The sequence below is a fragment of the Narcine bancroftii genome, chromosome 1 (assembly GCF_036971445.1).
Source record: "Narcine bancroftii isolate sNarBan1 chromosome 1, sNarBan1.hap1, whole genome shotgun sequence".
Classification (NCBI taxonomy): domain Eukaryota; kingdom Metazoa; phylum Chordata; class Chondrichthyes; order Torpediniformes; family Narcinidae; genus Narcine; species Narcine bancroftii.
Genome location: NC_091469.1, coordinates 466470878 through 466489720, shown reverse-complemented (window position 1 = coordinate 466489720; position 18843 = coordinate 466470878). Strand labels below are relative to the sequence as shown.

Below are 18843 nucleotides of genomic sequence, written 5' to 3'. Positions count from 1 at the left end.
CTTTCTCAACTGATTACGTGGTTGCCTTGTGGGGAATGCAGGTGCCGCCATCTTGGGACGTAGGGTGGCCTGATCTTACTACGGCTGCTGCCGCTGGCGAGGACCTGAAATGCTACTTCTGCGGCGAGCACAAGCACCCTAAGAATCACTGCCCAGTGAAGGACAATGGTCTATTCCAGCTGTGGGAAGAAGGGACATTACACAAATGTATGCAAATCCAAGCAACTTTCTAACCCAAATAGTGCTGCATGTGGACAATAGGGCCACTGCTATCTTGGATGATGACACTTCCAATGAACAACAGCAGCACCGTGTGCACGCTGTGGGGGCCACCATCTTGGATGATGTCATTTCCGATGAACAACAATAGCACTGCATGCACGCTGTAGATGACACTTCCCAGCTTCTAATATTTACCAATCTCAAACATGTTATCTTCTAAGAAAAGTAAGCCTCGATATTCCGAATTGTGTCTAATTCATCCAAATAAATCAAACTTCATAATTGCAGCTATAAATAGCTTTAATTTTCCATTGATAAAAGCAAATAAACATCTTCATAGCTTCATAGCTTCGGACTTTATAATGATGATAACAATACTCAATTTCAAACAAATATAAATGAATTAAAATTATAATAAATGATTAATAATGAATAATGATGATAAATTAAAAGAAAAGTTTCTCGAATGAGCTTACTGTCCTTCCATGGTTATTCCAAGAATGAGAATGAGCTCCTTGTCTACTCAGATATTATGACGTATGACATTATAGTAACTATGGTAACTCTACAAAAACAATTAATCCTTAAAAGGAAAGTCATAAAACAACTATAAATCATAAATGTAAGGTTTTAACCTCTACACGCACTATGGGTGCCACCATCTTGGGCGCTGCTGTCTTCCCAGACCATGAGCCAGTACAGCGGATCAGACAGCATCGCTATCCTGGCTTCATGCAGCAGGGTAAAATCAAAAACAACAAGATTCTGAGGTGGAGAATCAAAGTCTCTACCAACAACTATGATATCTTGTAGCAGTCCAGAAAGCTTAACGAGCCTTTGGGGGACTTGCACCAGCATGGAGATAGACCATTTACAAGCCCTCCATAATGACCTCTGCCACCCTGGGATCAGCAGGTTCTTCCATTTCATCACAGCCTACAACCTCCCCTATTTGGTTGAGGACATCAGGACGATGACCTAAAACTGTCTGTGCAAAGTGCAAACCACACTTCTAATGTGACAGGCCCAGAGGACCCCAAAACCCAGTAAAAGTTACTTTTAATTTTCTTTAAACATAAAAACAGAATCAAAATTTAACTTGTTACTATTAACTTAACCTAACTTAACCCCCTTTTAATTCTAAGCACACATGTATTATGTGTATAAGTTCAGAAAAGTTCTTTGATGCACAGTCCAATCTCACTTCTCACTCCTCCAAGTTCACTGGTATCATACAATTCTTATACTATGCCCAAAATTTAACATTTATGAATCTTCACTAGGCTATGGTGCTTCAAAGGGAAATGGTTACTGTTCAGGAGGGTTCTTGTTGGTTTTCAGAGAGAGATTCATTGCTTGTTGGACACACACAAACTGATTTCTTCCGATCAGACATTTCAGTGTCTTGCCAAAGAAACTTGCCTCATCAGGGTCTTCTAGATGATAACCTCTTTCAGGTCACCTTTTCTATTTCCCTTATCTCAGGCAAAACATTATACAGCCAGCCATCTCCTCTTGTATGGACCACAAGGGCTTTGAACAGGCTGAACTCAGAACTCACAACCCATCTTCAAAATGGGGTTTTCAACAAGCTTCCAATAACCACTGCAGAAAATCAGCAGTCTCTCTCTCTCTCTCGCTCTCTCTCTCTGTCTCTCTCTCTCCTCACTCTCTCTGCTTGCAAAACCACATTACCTTCCTAAAACAGCACACTCCACTAAAACAGCTTGCTGACTCCAAAAATCAATTCAAGGACAGATCTTATCAGTTTCCCGAGATGAGCCCTTCCATTTGCACTACCTTGTAGGCATGACTCTTGCATTTTAAAATGAGATCTGTTTTGAAGTGTTTGTGTTTGTTTGTGACCTACACAATCTATCTTCCAAAACCATATCTATACCTAACCTATCACACTCCCATTCGGACAGGTCGCATCTGATTAAGGTCATCCAGTTGCTATATTTCTGTGAGCACAGATGCATCTGTAAAAGTGACCACCTTCTGATTCTGTAAGTGCAAAGAGCAGGGTGCAGATGACTCGGACAGATTTTATGAGAATAATTTTTTTTCCTGTAGTGCTTCATTGTGCAGAGATTATCATTGTTGCCACTTTATGCTTGGGTTTTAGCATGGGTCTGAATGGGTTGCCATCCTCCTTTTGTAGCACAGGAGCTTTCCCATGACCTGTATTGTGTTTGCCAAGACTTGTTTGTTGTTTTAATTGATTGTGGGAACTGTCTTTCTCCGTCTTTGTTTCCTTCAAGTTCAAGTTTATTGTTACATGTTCGAAGATGCAGTGATAGAAGTTATTTTGTGACCAGACCAGCAGACATCCCAGCATAATATAACACAGTGAAAAAGTGGAGAAAAGAGAGATATCAGTTGGTATGGAGCAAAGGCAACATAATTATACTGTTTTGAGGTTTATTTGGGAGCCTGACAACAGCAAAAAAAAAGCTGTCCTTGAATCAGATAATGCTTTCCTTCCCCTCCTACCCTCCTCTCCTCTCTTCCTCCCCTCTTCCCCACCTTTATTCAGGCAACTGCCTATTTTATTTATTATACCTGATGAACGCCAAAACATTGGTTACCTTTTACTTCCTATAAATGCTGTGTGGCCTGCTGAGTTTCCCCAGCACATTTGTGAATTGTACTTGATCCCATCATCTTCAAATTTTCTTGTTTAATTCAAGGTAGGCATGGTGTAGATTGCCATTGTGTAAGCCAGAACGGGGGTGGGGTGGGGGTGAGTGAAGCTAGATGGGCCAGTTGGTATGCACCTAAGATTTTGAGGGGGCCTACTCCCCTTGGTTGAGGCAAAGGCTATCCCTTGAGTTTGAGGATGCTGGTCTTTGTTCCATTGATCTATTTCCGGGCTCTCAAGTGGCTTATGTCCAATCTTGGAAAGTGGCCCATAGAATGAAGTTGCTTGTGCGTGTACTTAATGTGGCACTCCAAGAAGCACACTATTACGTTTTAGTAAAATGGGATTATCACTGTCAGGGATAGTATAGACAGGAGGGACTGAATGGTCACAGTTAACATTTAACATTTCACTCAAGCACAACACAAGTCACAGCCCTGCGATAATTCGATATATTGGAAGAAATGAGGGAAGGTTTGTCAGTGTTTTCCAAAATTCGATACATTTGCAAAGACGTGATTTTGCAAAGGGAGAACCATGTTGACTGCTGAAGAGAATACAGATTTTTGAAGCAGCTCTTTTGGCCAGCTATTTTTGTGGATGTCTGGGCCTTTTTGTGGTTGACCTGTGCCAGCAAAGTGCTTCATTTTGAGTGTGACTAACAGTGAAGTTACTTGGAGAGACCAGTGCTAGGGTTTTGGAAGCTTCGTGGAGGCTACCATTTGTCTACAAAGGGCCAGGAGCTCATGTGGATGGACATTTCTTCAAAGGCAATACAAGAAGAATTCTTGAGTCTGTAGCAGCCACAATTCCAGTCTTCCCATCAGTTCAACATTATTTCTGGGCATCAAATTTCAAAGGCTGACACCTCAACACTGAATTTGAAAGACTGAACTTTGAAGTAACTTTCTAGATTTTGGTCTGGATTGTAATGGTTTGGGTATCTCTGTCTCTCTCTTTCTCTCACTCACAGACACACGCACACACACTTAGTGTTAAGGATAATTTAAAAGTTAAGACCATAGTTTATGATTTAGAAATAAAATTAGTTTTAAAATTAAACACTATCGAGTTCATTGCCTGTTGCTGCTCGTAATGCGTTGTTCGTTACAAAACAATCAATCACAAATCAACCAACTAAGTCCAAAGGCATGAAAACCACGATGATTGGAGCTGATTGATTTGTTGCAGCCTTCATCTCCCTTCACAGCTGTTAAGTTTGAAGTAACTTCATTTGCCTGTTCCACCGTTGAGGACTTGGTTGGATTGTTCTTTGTCAGGGACCTAACCCTTGACCTTACCACCAGGAAGCAGAGCTCCAGGCAGCATTGCTCTCTGGATCCCAGGACCACACAAGTTTTTTTTACCATGGTGACAAAGTCCAAATAAATTATTGACTTCCTAGCAATACATCACCATCAATGTGAATCAGAGCTGATCTTGATAACCAGGCTATAGGACTAGGACCAGCTACAGATACGGAAGGTAATACTCCCAAAGAAACTGATGATAAATTGATAGAGCAAACAGTGGAACCACATTTGCCAACTGAAGCTGATAATAATGAAAAAGGATCTGCAGCTGGAAAAGCCTCCACATCACAAATTGATTAGACTTATTGAATGGAATTGACACTGAATTATTTCTAAAAGTTCAGGAGTTTGAAGTACCAACTGAAGTTCCCAAGTATAAGAATAATCACTCATTTCCAATCACCTTTTTACAGCAAACATTGACAAATGGAGAGAAATATAAATGAGACTGGCTGTGTTGGAGTTAAGTGAAGCCATCACTGTATTGTGCACCTTGTTTTATTTTGATTACCAAGGGGGATGTCTTCTAATGTGAATCTATTAACCAGTCATGACAATTCTAATTTACACAAGGAAAACTATATTGCATGGAAAGAAGCAAATGGCAGCAAGTAATGCTTCAACTTCAATTGATAATTATATTTTTGACCAGCTCAAGGCTGAAAGTAATAAATGGAAGAAAATTCTTCATTGCATTCTTGATGTCATCCTTTTTTTTGTCAGAGAGGGGCCTCGATTTCCGTGGTTCTTCTGAACAAATTAGTGATAGCCATGATGGAAATTTTTTGGGTATTGTTGAGCTTCTGAGCAAATATGCTTCAGTATTAGCTGAACATGTTACATGTGTATGGAATGCACAGGAGAATGAAACACGGCTCCAAGTACACTACCTATCAAATAAAATACAAAATGTTCATTGAAATCTGTGGGTCATTTGTGCAAAAGAGCATTATTGAAGAAATAAAAGCTGCAAAGCATTTTGCAATTACTGTTGATGGGATGCCTGATTGTTCGCAAAAAAGAACAGCTATCATTCATCATCAGATATGTGAAGAAGGAAGATACCCGTTTTTCAATGGAAGAACGCTTCCTTGCATTTCATGAATTTTCCAAAAAGACGGGTGAAGAAATTGCAGAGAAAATCTTAGACTTCTTTGTAAGTCCCAATCTGAAATTTGAAGTCTGTGTGGGTGAAGCATATGACAATGGCTCCAATAGGGCAGGAAAGTACAGTGGTGTGCAAGCTATCTTAAAGGAGAAGAACGAGAACTGCATTTCTCCAGTTGTGCAAATCCTTCTCTGAATCTCGTTGGTACGGATTGTGCTGAAGCCTGCAGTGAAGCTATAACATTCTTTGTAATCATACAGAAAATGTTCAGTGTCTTCAGTTCAATCCCCAGCAGTGGGAGATACTGAAAAAATACCTTCCTGCCTCACTGTATAAAATGTCAAAGACAAGATGGTCAGTGAGAATTGAATGTAAGACCAGTTGCATGGCTTTTGGAGTGGCAGAGCTGAGTGAAGTTACTAATTGGACTGCAGAGTGTAGGTCTGATCTTCAGGATGTCAAAAAAAAAACTTGGATACCTCTGAATATGTACTGATTTGGATTAAAGTTCTCAAAATGATCTATGAGGTCAACTTAGTAGTAGAATCTCATGATGCTACATTAGCTGTGGAAAGGGACAACACTGATCAACTCTGGACAAATATCTTGAAATTGAGAGTGAACTGGAATGATATGAAGGTAAAGGTTCCATTATTGTCATGTAATACTAAATTTAGAATGTAACATACATGAAATTCTTTGACTTGTCTACTGTAAGGCACACAGAGAGTTGCCATTTTGTACAGTGCCCCTCAGCACCTTGTGTTCCTAGGTGGTCTCCCCTCCAAGTCCTAACCAGGCCTGAGCCTGCTTCCGAGACCAGACAATCTCATGCATATTTAGGCTATTAGACTTGAAGAAGCAGGGCATGTGTCAATCAAAATTGATGTGCCAGATAGTTTTGCTACTCGTAGGGGCTACCCAACTCAAAAGGATGCCTAAAATGACTTAAAGGTGAATGTGTTCTTCAGCATGTCGCTTTTCTGCAGTCAGGGAATTTGTGGATTAAAAAAAATTTTTTTGTGGCACTTTAAACAGATGAGAGTGAGTTGTTACAAAAAGATAATCAGTTCCGGCTGCAATACCCAGTTTCATTCACCCAAGTCATCTTTCAAGTGACAAAATGAGGTGCTCCTTCTGAAAAGAATGTTTGATGTGAATTTGAAACTCGATGCTGTGTTACCGAAGAAAATTTATGGTCAAATATTGAACTTGAGATTGGGTGATGTTTTCCCAAATGTCCTCATTTATGCATTTTTCTGACGCTGGCAGCAACATTGGCCTCTAATGAGAGGAGCTTCAGTGCCCTAAAACAAATTAAGTCATGATTTCGGACCACAATGGTGCAAGAACATTTGAATAGATTAGCAATTTTGAACATCAACAGTGACAAGGCAAAGTTCTTGATTTTTCTGGTGTAATTGATGAATTTGCCATAATAGATTCAATCTTGAGTTATAATCAGGGTAGGATGTCAAGAATATTTATGCATCTATCAGGGAGATGCTGATAACAGACACAATAGCAATGTTTAAGATGAATTTAGATTGATATATGAGCAGACAGGGAAAAGAGGATATAGACTATATTTAAGTATATGGGATTAGTTGTTGGTGTAAACATAGTTGAATTGAAGGACCTGTTCCTGTTCCATAACTGTTAATGAGGCTTCTCTGAACTTCCAAGTAGTTAAGTCAATCTTATATTAAGACGCTGGTTACATGGTTTCTGGAATCAAGGATTTTATCTTAAAAAAAACTGAAAGTTAGTTGAAACCATCTAATTGCTGCCATCATGTCTTTCTCCTCTGTGATAACTATTAAAATGTAAAAGATGTGTGCAGAAAATTTCTGTCTCAATGATCTATGTTTACTGTTGCCAATAGGTGTTCCTCATTGAGTTCATTGGAGTATCCTCAGTTAAATTTCTGGTTCAGAAGTAAATGCCCCTGTCAGATTTGGTGAATGAAATTGCTCAGTGGAGTCAGAGATTAGAAGTGTAACTGGAATGGCCACAGGTGGATTTTTAGGATAATTTAAAATGCTTTTAGACTGCATGAAGCTTATTATAAAAATGTATTAACTTTCAGCAACTTAAAGGGAAACCATTTAACGGATCTGATTCCAGAATCCTTTGAAGGTCTTTCAAGATTGAAGTATTTGTAAGTTTCACAATTTATTTACTGAGTTTAATGTTTTGTGAACTCTAGTGATTTATGGTTTTTGCTTTTCTACAGGATGAAGATAACTAACAAATGTAATTTAAATCTGCTTGTTCATGGGAAAGATGAATTTCATTAATTTTTGCCCGAGTATGTAATTTTAATAGATAGTTTTGAGTCAGGATGCAATGGGAAGAGAGAGAATAATGCCTGTCATGTTATTCAGCACTTTAACCTCCCATTGGTTAATTATCACTGAGCACAAGTTATTGAGTAAGCACAGCCTAGATCACCTGATTTACTGGTTGAACTGAAATACTGAATGTGGATAAAATGTGAAAAGAGATGGCAAAATCTTTCTCCGGTGATATTAGAAGAAGGTATGAATAATAAAAGTGTGAAAATATAATATATTTGATATTTGCCCTTCATGAAAGTGATTTAACAGCCTGGTGATGATAAATTAAAACCTTCCGAAAATCCTTAAGGAATAAAGATTTTATCTTTGACAACTTTCAGCCAAGAACTTGGTGATCATAATTCTACAGTGTTATCAAATTCTAGATTCTCTACTCTATCCTGCATTCAAATTGCATGACAGATACTGGATAAATTAAATTTGATTTTTATACTTTTATAAATGATGCCCATCTCTTTTGGCTCCACACACAGTTGTCCGCTCTGATTCTTTAAGGGACTGATTTTATACCTCTCTCTCCTTTTGCTATTAACATATTTGTAGAAACCCTTTGGATTTATTTTCACCCTCTCCTTATTTCCCTGTACTCACACATTATTTAGTTCTCATACATCTCTATTTGCACCTGATGATTCCTTTTGCCATTAGCCTACACATCAGGTAGTCCACTGACTTACCCACCCATCTTGGGGATGCAAGAGGAAACCCAAACATCTGGAGCAAACCTACAAAGTAATGAAGAGAACATGCAATCTCCACACAAGCAATACATGGGATCAGGAACAAATATTGGATCCTGAAGTTGCGAGCAACTCCACTACTTTCTACACAACTGTGCAACACTGAAAATTAACCCAATCTAGATTTAAGACGATATTAGTATCAGTGACAAAATGAAATAACTGGATTACAATTAAAAATCCATTTGTCTTAATACAAAGAAGCTCATCTCTCATCCAGAATCACCCTAAACAGTATATGACAGTTCACGCTTGTATGCCCTTTGAAATGACTTGGAAACATACAGTATATTGATAAAGGAGCATTTAATAGTAGATGAGCATGATGCCCTTGCTGTGTTTTTTATTGAACTAATTAAAAAAAAAAGTACAATCATTTTGAATCAGCTTTAAACTATCGAACTGTGATGGAAATATGCAATTCTTAGTTAAAGTCTATTGTTGTAGCAGCATGTACAAAATATTTGGCCATTCTACAAATATATAGCAGTGGATTACTCAAGATCCTTATCTTTATTTGCATAAAACTTTGAAACCAACATTTTCAAGTGTTTTTGAATGTCTGACAATTGAGTTTATCTCATTATTTTCATCCTTTTTAAATATTTTTTTTTAAATCAAATTAGATTCTGGTTTAATCAGGTTTCAGTTGCAAAATATAAGCATCTTACAATATTATATAGACTATACAGGACAGAAATTGACAGTTCTGTTAATCAGGTCCATGTTGGTGTTTACTTTCTCTCATTCTTTCAAGCCTATTAATATAATCTGTTCCTTTCTCCTTTACTAGCTCCCTTAAAATATTTAACTCCAATGCATGTCAATAACTCGACATGGTAGAGAGAACGACATTCTAATTACTTTCTGAGGCAGGAAGTTATTCTGAAATTTTTCATTTGACAATCTTTATAGCCTTAGTTTTGGTCACTTCCCAAATGAAGAAAAGATTAACCTATATAGTATGCTATGAGCTCGTCTGAGTGCTACTGATACAATGTAACTCAGTACTACCCGTCGCATGGTCAGATGGTTGGCGACTGAACTGGCTCTCCCACCAGACTTGTCTGGTGTGGAGGGTGGCTAGACACCTGCAGGATGAAAAACAAGACCTGTCAAAAGGTGGACAAACCCTCTCGTAGGGTCAACAGCCATCTAGCAAACACATGGTGTGTAGCGGGGAAAGGGCACCCCTTGCATCGAAGCTTGGTCTGGCCATTCACTGTAACAGAACTTCCCCCTACTGTCTTAGACATTGCCATGCCACTAGATCCAGGAGGGGATGTCGAGAGAGTGGGTCTGGATCTGTGTAACCTCTTACTCACCTAAAATCCTGCTAGGGAGTTCTAATCTGAGTGACCCACAGTCACCAGGACTCACGAGATTGTATAAATATTATAAATATATAATAGTCTGTCCGGAGAAATTGCAGTAAAGAGCACAGTGTTAAGGGAAACCTCTGTGTCTGTGGTTTCATTACTCTGGGTAACCAAGAGTGGAAGTTCAGTTCCTCATATAGCATTTCTGGCCATGGTTACAACATATTTTGGTGACGAGGATGGGATACATAAACTTCAATCTGCCAAACCTTCCCCAGGAGCTCAGTTTCAGGGAAACGCTTGAGGTAATGGCGGAAATATTCGGTGATCAAATATCACCATTCAACATTCGGTATCAGTGTTTAAAAATGACCAAGAGAGATACCGAAGATTTTGTGGCATACACGAGTAGGGTAAATCGACAGTGCGAGCATTTTAAACTCTCTATGCTGACTGAAGACCAGTTCAAATGTCCAGTCTCTGTAGCAGAAATGCGGTCACACCAAGATGTAGACCTCAGAATGCAGTTGCTGGTGAAGATTGAACAGGAATTTGATGTGATCATTCGAAAATTAATCACCAAATGCCAACGCTTAATTAATTTGAAATATGACAGGAAAATGGTGGAAGTGGAGCACTCATCTTCAAGTGGTGTACAGACAGTCAAGTCAGCAGACCCCACTAGACCAAATAAAAGTGTGACCCGCCCAGCCAAACTGCCCAGTGCCTGTTGGAACTGCAATGAGTGGCATTACGCTCGTGACTGACCGTACAAACAGCAGCATTGCAGTAAATACAAGCATCGAGGACATAAACCTGAATGATGCAGAGGGAAAACACCCATTAAGTTAGCTTCCCAAACAAAAGTGAAACCAATCGAAGCAACTTTTAAAGTGGCAACTGCTAAATGCAGGAAATACACGAAGGTACCGGCATTCCAGTGAGGCTGCAAATTGATACAGGATATGATATAACCCTAATATCAAAGAAAACTTGGAAACAGATTGGTCAGCCAGAAGTGACTCCAACCGAAAACACGGCATGGAACGCTTCTGGGGGGATCCTGGAGTTGTTAAGTTCAGTTGACTGTTCCATCAACTTAAATGGTGCAGATCATGTTATTTGATAAAATGTCCTAACCTCGATCTCATGGGCCTTGACTGGATCGAAAGGTTGAATCTACTTGACAGTCCACTAAATGATATTTGTCAAAAGTTGGAAGTGGCACATACCCCAACAGCGGCAAATACAGCACAAGAGTTGCTGGTACAGTTGAAGCATCGCCATGCACAGATATTTTCCAAAGGCCTCAGGCGGTGCACTAAAACAAAGGCAAAATTCTGTCTTTTTCCAAATGTGAAACCGACTTTCAAGACGAAACGACCTCTCCCATATGCAGCACTGCAAGAAGTGGAGCCGAATTAGAACGGCTGCAACATGAAGGAGTGATTGAACCGGTCAACTATTCCAGTTCTCTGCATTCACCCCTTCCTTCAGAAAAGAACCTGCTGGTGAAAACAGAGACCACGTTCAGCAACTCAAATTTTTACTATTATTTACAAGTTGAGTCTGTCAGGGGGCCTGGCTATTCTGGTTGAGCGCCTTAGTACTGGTGGACTTTGCTTTTCCAGAACTTCCTGTGCCTTCTGTGATTCTTGGATAGCGGGACTTGAAGGGGGATTTAGGGGTCGTGGATCCAATAGCGTCTCCGTTGGAACTATGTTGTCAGGAACCCTGTGCGGGGTATTTGGAGGTTCTAGACCAATTATGGGCCTTGGGACCTCAGTTCTTGAAGGTGCCAGATCTGTGATCGAGACTGTGTCCTCCCTGCCATCCATGTATGCCATAAAGGCATGCATCGTATTTGCATGCAGTAGGTGCACTTTCTCGACCAGTGGGTCCATTTTGCTTCTCCACATGTGCTTTTTCATCAGGACTGGTCCTGGTGTTGTTAGCCATGTTGGAAGAGTGATCCCCGACGTGGGTTTCCTCGGGAATGCAAACATTAGTTCGTGAGGAATCACATTGGTCGCAATGCAGAGAAATGATCTTATGGAGTGAAGTGCGGAGGGCAGAACCTCTTGCAGTGCTCCAAACCATTGCATTCTCCTTTTCAACTTGTCCATACCCCTGGGGGATGTAGCTAGTCATCCTGCTTGAGGCAATGGCTCTTGCAAGCAGGTTCTGGTGTAGCTCTTCGCTCATAAATGATGAACTCTGGTCACTGTGAATATAGCTGCGATACTCAAACATTGTGAAAATGGAGTGCAGAGCTTTGATGACTGTGGTGGTGGAGGTGACTGGACAGGGGATAATGAACGGAAAATGTGAGTACTCATCGATAATGTTAAGAAAGTACACGTTTCCGTTGGTGGAAGGAAGGGGCCCCTTGAAATTGACGCTGAGTCGATCGAAGGGGCAGGAAGCTTTTATCAGGTGCGCTTTGTTGGGATGGTAGAAGTACGGTTTACCCTCAGCGCAGACCTGGCATGACCCAGATACCTCCCTGATGTCTTCAATAGAGAAGGGCAGATTGCGTGCCTTGAGGATCTGGGCCATGTGGGTGATGCCCAGGTGGCAGAGCTTGTCGTGACATGACTGCAACTGGCTGGTGTGTGCAGTAGCACAACTTCATCAGGACAGGGCATCTGAAGGCTCATTGAGTGGACCTGGCCTCTACACTCTCTCATAGTTATAGGTGGAGAGTTCGATCCTCCACCTCCCGATCTTGTCATTTTGTATTTTACCCCTATTTATATTATTGAACATGAATGCTACAGATCGCTGATCAGTGAGCAGAGTGAATTTCCTGCCGGCCAGGTAGTGCCTCCAGTGCCTAATGGCCTCCACAATGGCTTGAGCATCCTTCTCAACAGACAGGTTTTGGAGCTCAGCCTTGCAGGGTGTGGGAAAAGAAAGCTACCAGCTTGCTCATCTGGTTAAGGGTCATGGCCAGAGCTACGTCGGAGGTATCGTTCTCCACCTGGAATGGTGCGTTTTCCTCCACCACATGAATGGTGGCTTTCGCAATATTGCTCCTGACAGTGAAAAACTGCCTGGGCTTCGGCCGACAATGGGAAGGAGGTGGATTTTATTGACCTTGTCAATGTAATGATGTACCCACCGGGCATAGTATGAGAAGAAGCTCAGGCATCTCCTTAGTGCATTCATGGTCTGTTCGATAGGGAGGTCTAAGAGGGGGCACATACATTCAGGGTCTGGGCCAATGACGCCGTTCTCCACAACATAACCCAGGATAGCTAGCTAGACATTTGGTCCTGACATGCATTAATTGGCATTGTACGTGAAGCTCAGGGATTTGACCACATGGGGAAACTTCTGGAGATTGACGTCATGGTCCTCCAGGTTGTGTTCGCAAATGGTGACATTGTCGAGATAGGGGAAGGTAGCCCTTAGCCAGTACTTATCTACCATTTCATCCATCTGCCTCTGGAAGACCAAGACCCTGTTTGTAACACCGAAAGGGGGCCTCAGGAACTTATAAAGCTGTCCATCTGCCTTGAATGCAGTGTAGAGACGGTTCTTGGAATGGATTGGTAACTCGTGATATGCAGCTTTCAGGTTGATGGTTGAATAGACCCGGTACTGCGCAATTTCATTCACCATGTCCAAGATTCGGGGGAGGGTGTATGCATCCAGGAGTATAAAGTGATTAATAGTTTGGCTATAGTCAATCGCTAGCCTGGGCTTTTCTTCCCCTCTCACGACTACTACCTGGGTTCTCCATGGGCTGTTACTAGGCTCAATGATTTTTTTTCCTCAAGTAGCTGCTGTGTTTCGGCTCTAATAAATTCTTGATGCCCTGCACTATATTGCCTGCTCTTGTTGGCTATCAGCTTACAGTCAGGGGTTAGGTTCTGAAACAAGGGAGGTGGGTACAAAATTCAGCGTGGAGAGACCACATGTTGTGGCTGGATTTTGGGACCTTCTGTTCTGCACTGTGATTGGGGAAGTGGGCCTGAGTACTCCATAGCCACGCTTTTTAGGTGACACAGGAAGTCTAGGCCCAGCAACACAGAAGCACACAAACCTTTCAATACATACAGTTGGAACTTACAAAATTCCCACCCTTTTACAAATAAGTGCACAGTACAATACCCCTAAATAGTCACTGAATACAATTGCGATGCAAGATGGATACAGTAGTATGACAGATTATATTATCTTTTGTATTGTATGTTTTAAAGGAGATAAATTGTGCCAGGTTTTTTAGTGTAAGTCAATTACAAACACTTCAAAACAGATATCATTTAAAATGCTAGAGCTCTGCTCAAGCCAGATAGTCCAGGCTCCGGGAGCCTTTGCAAAAACTTTGAAGAATGCCTGTAAGGACTTCACAAATAGGTGTTAATTGGACATGCTGTGGAGTAATAGATTGTTTATTTGGAAAGCAACAGATGAACAAACTCAGAAGATTAGGTCTGTCTGAGTGCAGATGGCTGTTCTAAGAGGGTCATGTGATTTTCTCTGAGTGAGCGAGATAGGGAGAATTCAGTTCTACAGTTCAGCAGCAGTAGCTGGGAATGGAACATGACAAGCTGGCAAGCTTGTGGAAAAACCCCATTTTGAAGGTGGGTTGTGAGTTCTTAGTTCAGCCTGGTGAAAGCCCTTGTCCATACAGGAGGAGATGGCTGGCTGCATACTGTTTCAGTTGAAATAAGGGAAACAAAAAGGAACTCTGTGGTGACCTGAAAGAAAGAGGTTATCATCTGGAAAACCTTGATGGGGCAAGTTTCTTGAGCAAGACCCTGATGTGGCTGATCTGAAGGAATCACTTTGTGTGTGTCCAACTCTGAAAACCTTCCTGAGTGGCAACCATTTACCTTTCAAGCACCAAAGCTGTGTAAAATTCATAAATGTTAAATTCTGTGCACAGTATAAGAATTGCCTGATTCCAGTGAACTTGGAGGAGTGAGAAGTGAGATTGGACTGAAGAAAATAACTTTTTTGAACTCACACACACATTACATACATGTGTGCTTAGAATTAGATGGGGGTTAAGTTAGGTTAGTTAAGCCAATAGTGATATGTTAAAGTTTGACCCTGTTTTCATAATTAAATGTAACTTTTGTTTAAGTAACCATTTGTCTTGGTGAATTTCTATTGCTGCTGGGTTTTGGGGTCCTCTGGGCTCATAACTGTAGACTGTGGGGTAAACCTTGGGGTAAAATTGTACCACCGAGCAGTCATAGAGTTTATAAATCTTTCCATCGAGCCAGTGTCTATTAAACAATCCATCAGATGTCCATTTACCCTCACCTCCTTCGTCGAGTTTCTCAGCTGGTGGGGTTTTGCTTGGTTGAGGATGACTGATGCCAGTGCTCCAGAGGCTACATCGCTCCCCCTGCTGCCATTATCTTGATCCAAAGGCCAGAGAGGTGTCATCAACCATGAAGAGTGGCAAGATGGCCACTGTTTCTTCTCTTCTGGTAGTAGTGACGGCCACCATTCCCGCCGATGCTTCTCTTACAGTAGTGGTTCCTGCCACGAGGCGCAGCAAGATGGCGGCAGCAAGCAGCATGGAGAGGCGGCGGCCCGCACCTCTGGGCTTGGGCACAGGGTGTACAACTGTTCAGGAGCCATGCATATGGTGGCCTTCCTGGGGTTCCCCTTTGCCTGACAGACTTTTGCACCCTGAGCACACAGAGTCTTTCGCGGGGCATCTGGCCTGTCTGCAGAAGTAGCACTCCTGGTCGCATGCATTCATGGAAGTCGGTATCTGGGACAGCTGTGCTCTGCAGGTGTGGCTTTCCGAGAAGGCGCTGCTTTCATTAGCGAGGTGGTCCATTCTCAGTTGGGCCTATTTGAGAAGTTTTGCTAGATTCGAGGGTACTGGCAAGGTCCTTCTTCTCCAACTCCAACATTCGCTGTCTCTCGTACTTTGAACTCACTCTTGCCATGAGAGTATCCCGGACTTGTTCCTCTTCCCTTACCTGGACTGAGACAGCCTCGTAGTGACACTTTCTTGTCAGCGTCCATAGTTCCAGAACAGTTGTCCAACGATTAAACCAGTCTTTGCCGACATTATGAGAGTCAGTGTCTTGCCAGCATGTCATTCTGGAGCCTCATTTAATGGGCCTTCAGGCCTTCGATGGGCGTCCCATACATTGTGCAGTCCCTGATGACCTCTTAAGCTCATCTGTTACCTTTAGATTTAACTATTCCAATGCATGCCATCATTCTGTTACCAAGTCCCATTTCCCATCATCCCAGTATATATAGACCTATATAAGTTCCTGATAAAGCAGCATCTTGATTTCTACATCTTTCTCTATAATGTCCTCTGGTCTTGAGGATATCTGGATGAGATCATTGATAAATTTAATTTCCCCATCAGTACCTGCCAAGACATTGAGCTCGTGAACTTTCTCCTAAATCTCTCCAATATCCAGTCTTCCTTTATTCTTTAAAAATGGATCTTAAAATCTAACTCTTTGAAAATCTTTATCACAATAAATCCCTCTTTATATGACTTGATAATCTTCTTTTGCTTGACAACACATCTATGAAATGACAGAACTTTTTTATGTTAAGGGCAGTAAGTGAATAGAAGTTGTTCATTATTTGAGCTGCATTTATCTAGGTAAGTGTGGACTGTTTGATCAAATTTGTGGCTATTGTCTTATAAGTCATGGAATGATTTTGACTATTAGTTCATGAGTTACCCTCTCCAGAATACATATTACTTTAAATTTCTAGTCTTACAAGATAGGGGCAGGCAATGGTGTGGATGTTAAAAGTTAAGGAAATGTTGTAGAATTTTCAATTTGGAATGTGGAGAGGATAGGCTTCAGAAAAACTTGATACTGTTACATCATAGACCAGCAGCAATAGAAATTCACAAAGACAATGGTATCTTCAAAACAATAATTTTTATTAATAACTATTAATAATATAAAATCTTACTTAACTCTTAACTTAACCCCAACTATGCACAAATGTATGTACGTATGTGTGTGGAGCACCCAAAACATTACAGCTTAGGACAATTCTGAAGAAATTCAAATTCAAAGTACAGTCTTGTGTTGAAACTTAGAATCTTTAAATTCATGTTCAGAAGTAATTATGAAGTATTTTGAGACACCTAGTCATCAGATTTCTCAAAATTCACAAAAAAACTTGTCAAGTTGCTTTCAGAGAAATGTTTCTTCATACGAATGATTTTACAATTCCCCTCTCTTGCATAGAAGTTATGGAACTTGTGATTTCTATGATGCTTTCACAAACCCAGGAAAGGGTTAAACAAAATAATAATCAGAATGGTTATGGTCCAACTGCAAGAATGATCTTGCTTTCTTTTACCCAGATATGGGTTAGTCAACAGTGACCATTACAATAGTCCAGCAACACTGGTCTTTCTCTTGACAAAGAGGAACAGTCAAAATGGCCATCCTCTCCAAAGCCACTTTAATTCTGTGACCCTCCCCTGACAAGAAGAACACAACAGCAGCCCATCTAACAGAATGTCACTGCATTTTTGTCTTCAGATGAATCTCTGATGAACTAAAAATGCTGCTTCAAATGTCTTTGATCTAATGACTGCTTTGATCACTATTGGCTATTAGTTTCATTTTCCCAAAAAGGTGAGTTAACAAGCAAAGAGTCTTCTGTCTTTTTGAGTAAACATTCATTGTCTTTGACTTTCAGTGGAGAACAATAAGACTAGTTTTATGACTCAGAACTGAACAATGATAAGCTTCTTCATCTCCTACTTGACAGAGCCTCTCCGTGTGCTATGTGTGTGTCCCTGTCCATCACACAAAGTAATTTTACAATATATATATATTTATTATAACCTAAAGATTAATAATAATGTAAGTTGGTAACAATACCACTCAACAATAATTGGCCCAGAACCTATTTTGGTTGAGAAAAGCTATGTACAATATTGAGCAGTCCACCTCAGAAACTTAAGTAATGTTTCTACTAATGGGAAATACTACAAATCATGTAACATATTACAAGAATCAACAAAAGACAGAACATAGAATGTAGAACATAGAACAGCCCAGAAACAAGGCTCTTCAGTCCATAATATCTGTGCCATCATGATGGCTATTTAAACTAATCCCGTCTGCCTACATGTGGTCTATATATGACTTCATTCCCAACCTATTCATGTTCCTGTCTAAATGCCTCAAATGTTGCTATTTATCTGCTTCCCCTATCACTCAGGCTAGGGATTCAAGGCATCTTAAAATTTAAAAACCTTCCCTTGCAAACTTCCTTAAAACTTTACTCCTCTCACCTCAAATCTATGCTCTTTAGTATTTGATATTTCCACCTGGGGAATAAAAAATCTGACCATCTACTCTATCTTTACCTCTCATAATTTTCTGTCCTTCTATCAGGCCACTGCCCAGACTTTGCTCCTCCAGAGAAAACAATCCAGGTTTGTTCAACCGCTCCTTATAATTGATACTCTCGAAAACAAGCAATGTCCTCATGTATATCTTCTGCACACTCTCTAAAGCCTCCACAAACTTCCTGTAATGTGTTACCAGAACTTCACACAATACTCCAAATTTAATTTCGTAGCTTACTTGACTTGTCAACTTTCTGCACACTCCCCAAAGCCTCCGGAAACTTCCTGTAATGTCGTGACCAGGTCCTCACACAATACTCCAAATTTAATTTTGTTGCTTACTTGACTTGTCAACTTTGAGCATAAAGTCCCAATTGATAACAAACATGCCTTTTCCACCCTATTTAGGTGTGTGACCACTTACAAAGAGCTTTGGGCTTGCATCCCAAGGTTCCACTGTATATCAGCGCTCCTAAGAGGACTTTCCTCTTACCTCACACTTAACCGTATAAAACTTCATCTCTTTTTATTCCATTTATATATTTCTATTTGATCTTTTCCTGCTGTATACTTTGGCAACCATGTTGAGGAATGAGCTCTCTGAACCCTTCTCCATTAATAATGGCGTGAAGCAAGGCTGTGTTCTTGCACCAACCCTCTTTTCAATCTTCAGCATGATGCTCAAACAAGCAATGAAAGACCTCAACAATGAAGACGCTGTTTACATCCGGTACCGCATGAATGGCGGTCTCTTCAATCTGAGGCGCCTGCAAGCTCACACCAAGACACAAGAGCAACTTGTCCGTGGACT

At 40.8% G+C, this 18843-nt stretch overlaps 1 protein-coding gene across 4 annotated transcripts in view; it reads left to right on the top strand.

Moving 5' to 3' along the window:
* Positions 1–18843, top strand: part of LOC138751849 (leucine-rich repeat-containing protein 37B-like) — a 155192-nt gene that overhangs the window by 32393 nt on the left and 103956 nt on the right. For 2 of the 4 annotated variants that reach the window (XM_069914696.1, XM_069914693.1), the window contains exon 3: positions 7377–7448. The exons of the other annotated variants lie outside the window; for them this stretch is intronic. In XM_069914696.1, the coding sequence (XP_069770797.1) occupies positions 7377–7448 (72 nt within the window). The remainder of the gene's footprint in view (positions 1–7376; positions 7449–18843) is intronic. 4 annotated transcript variants of the gene reach the window in all.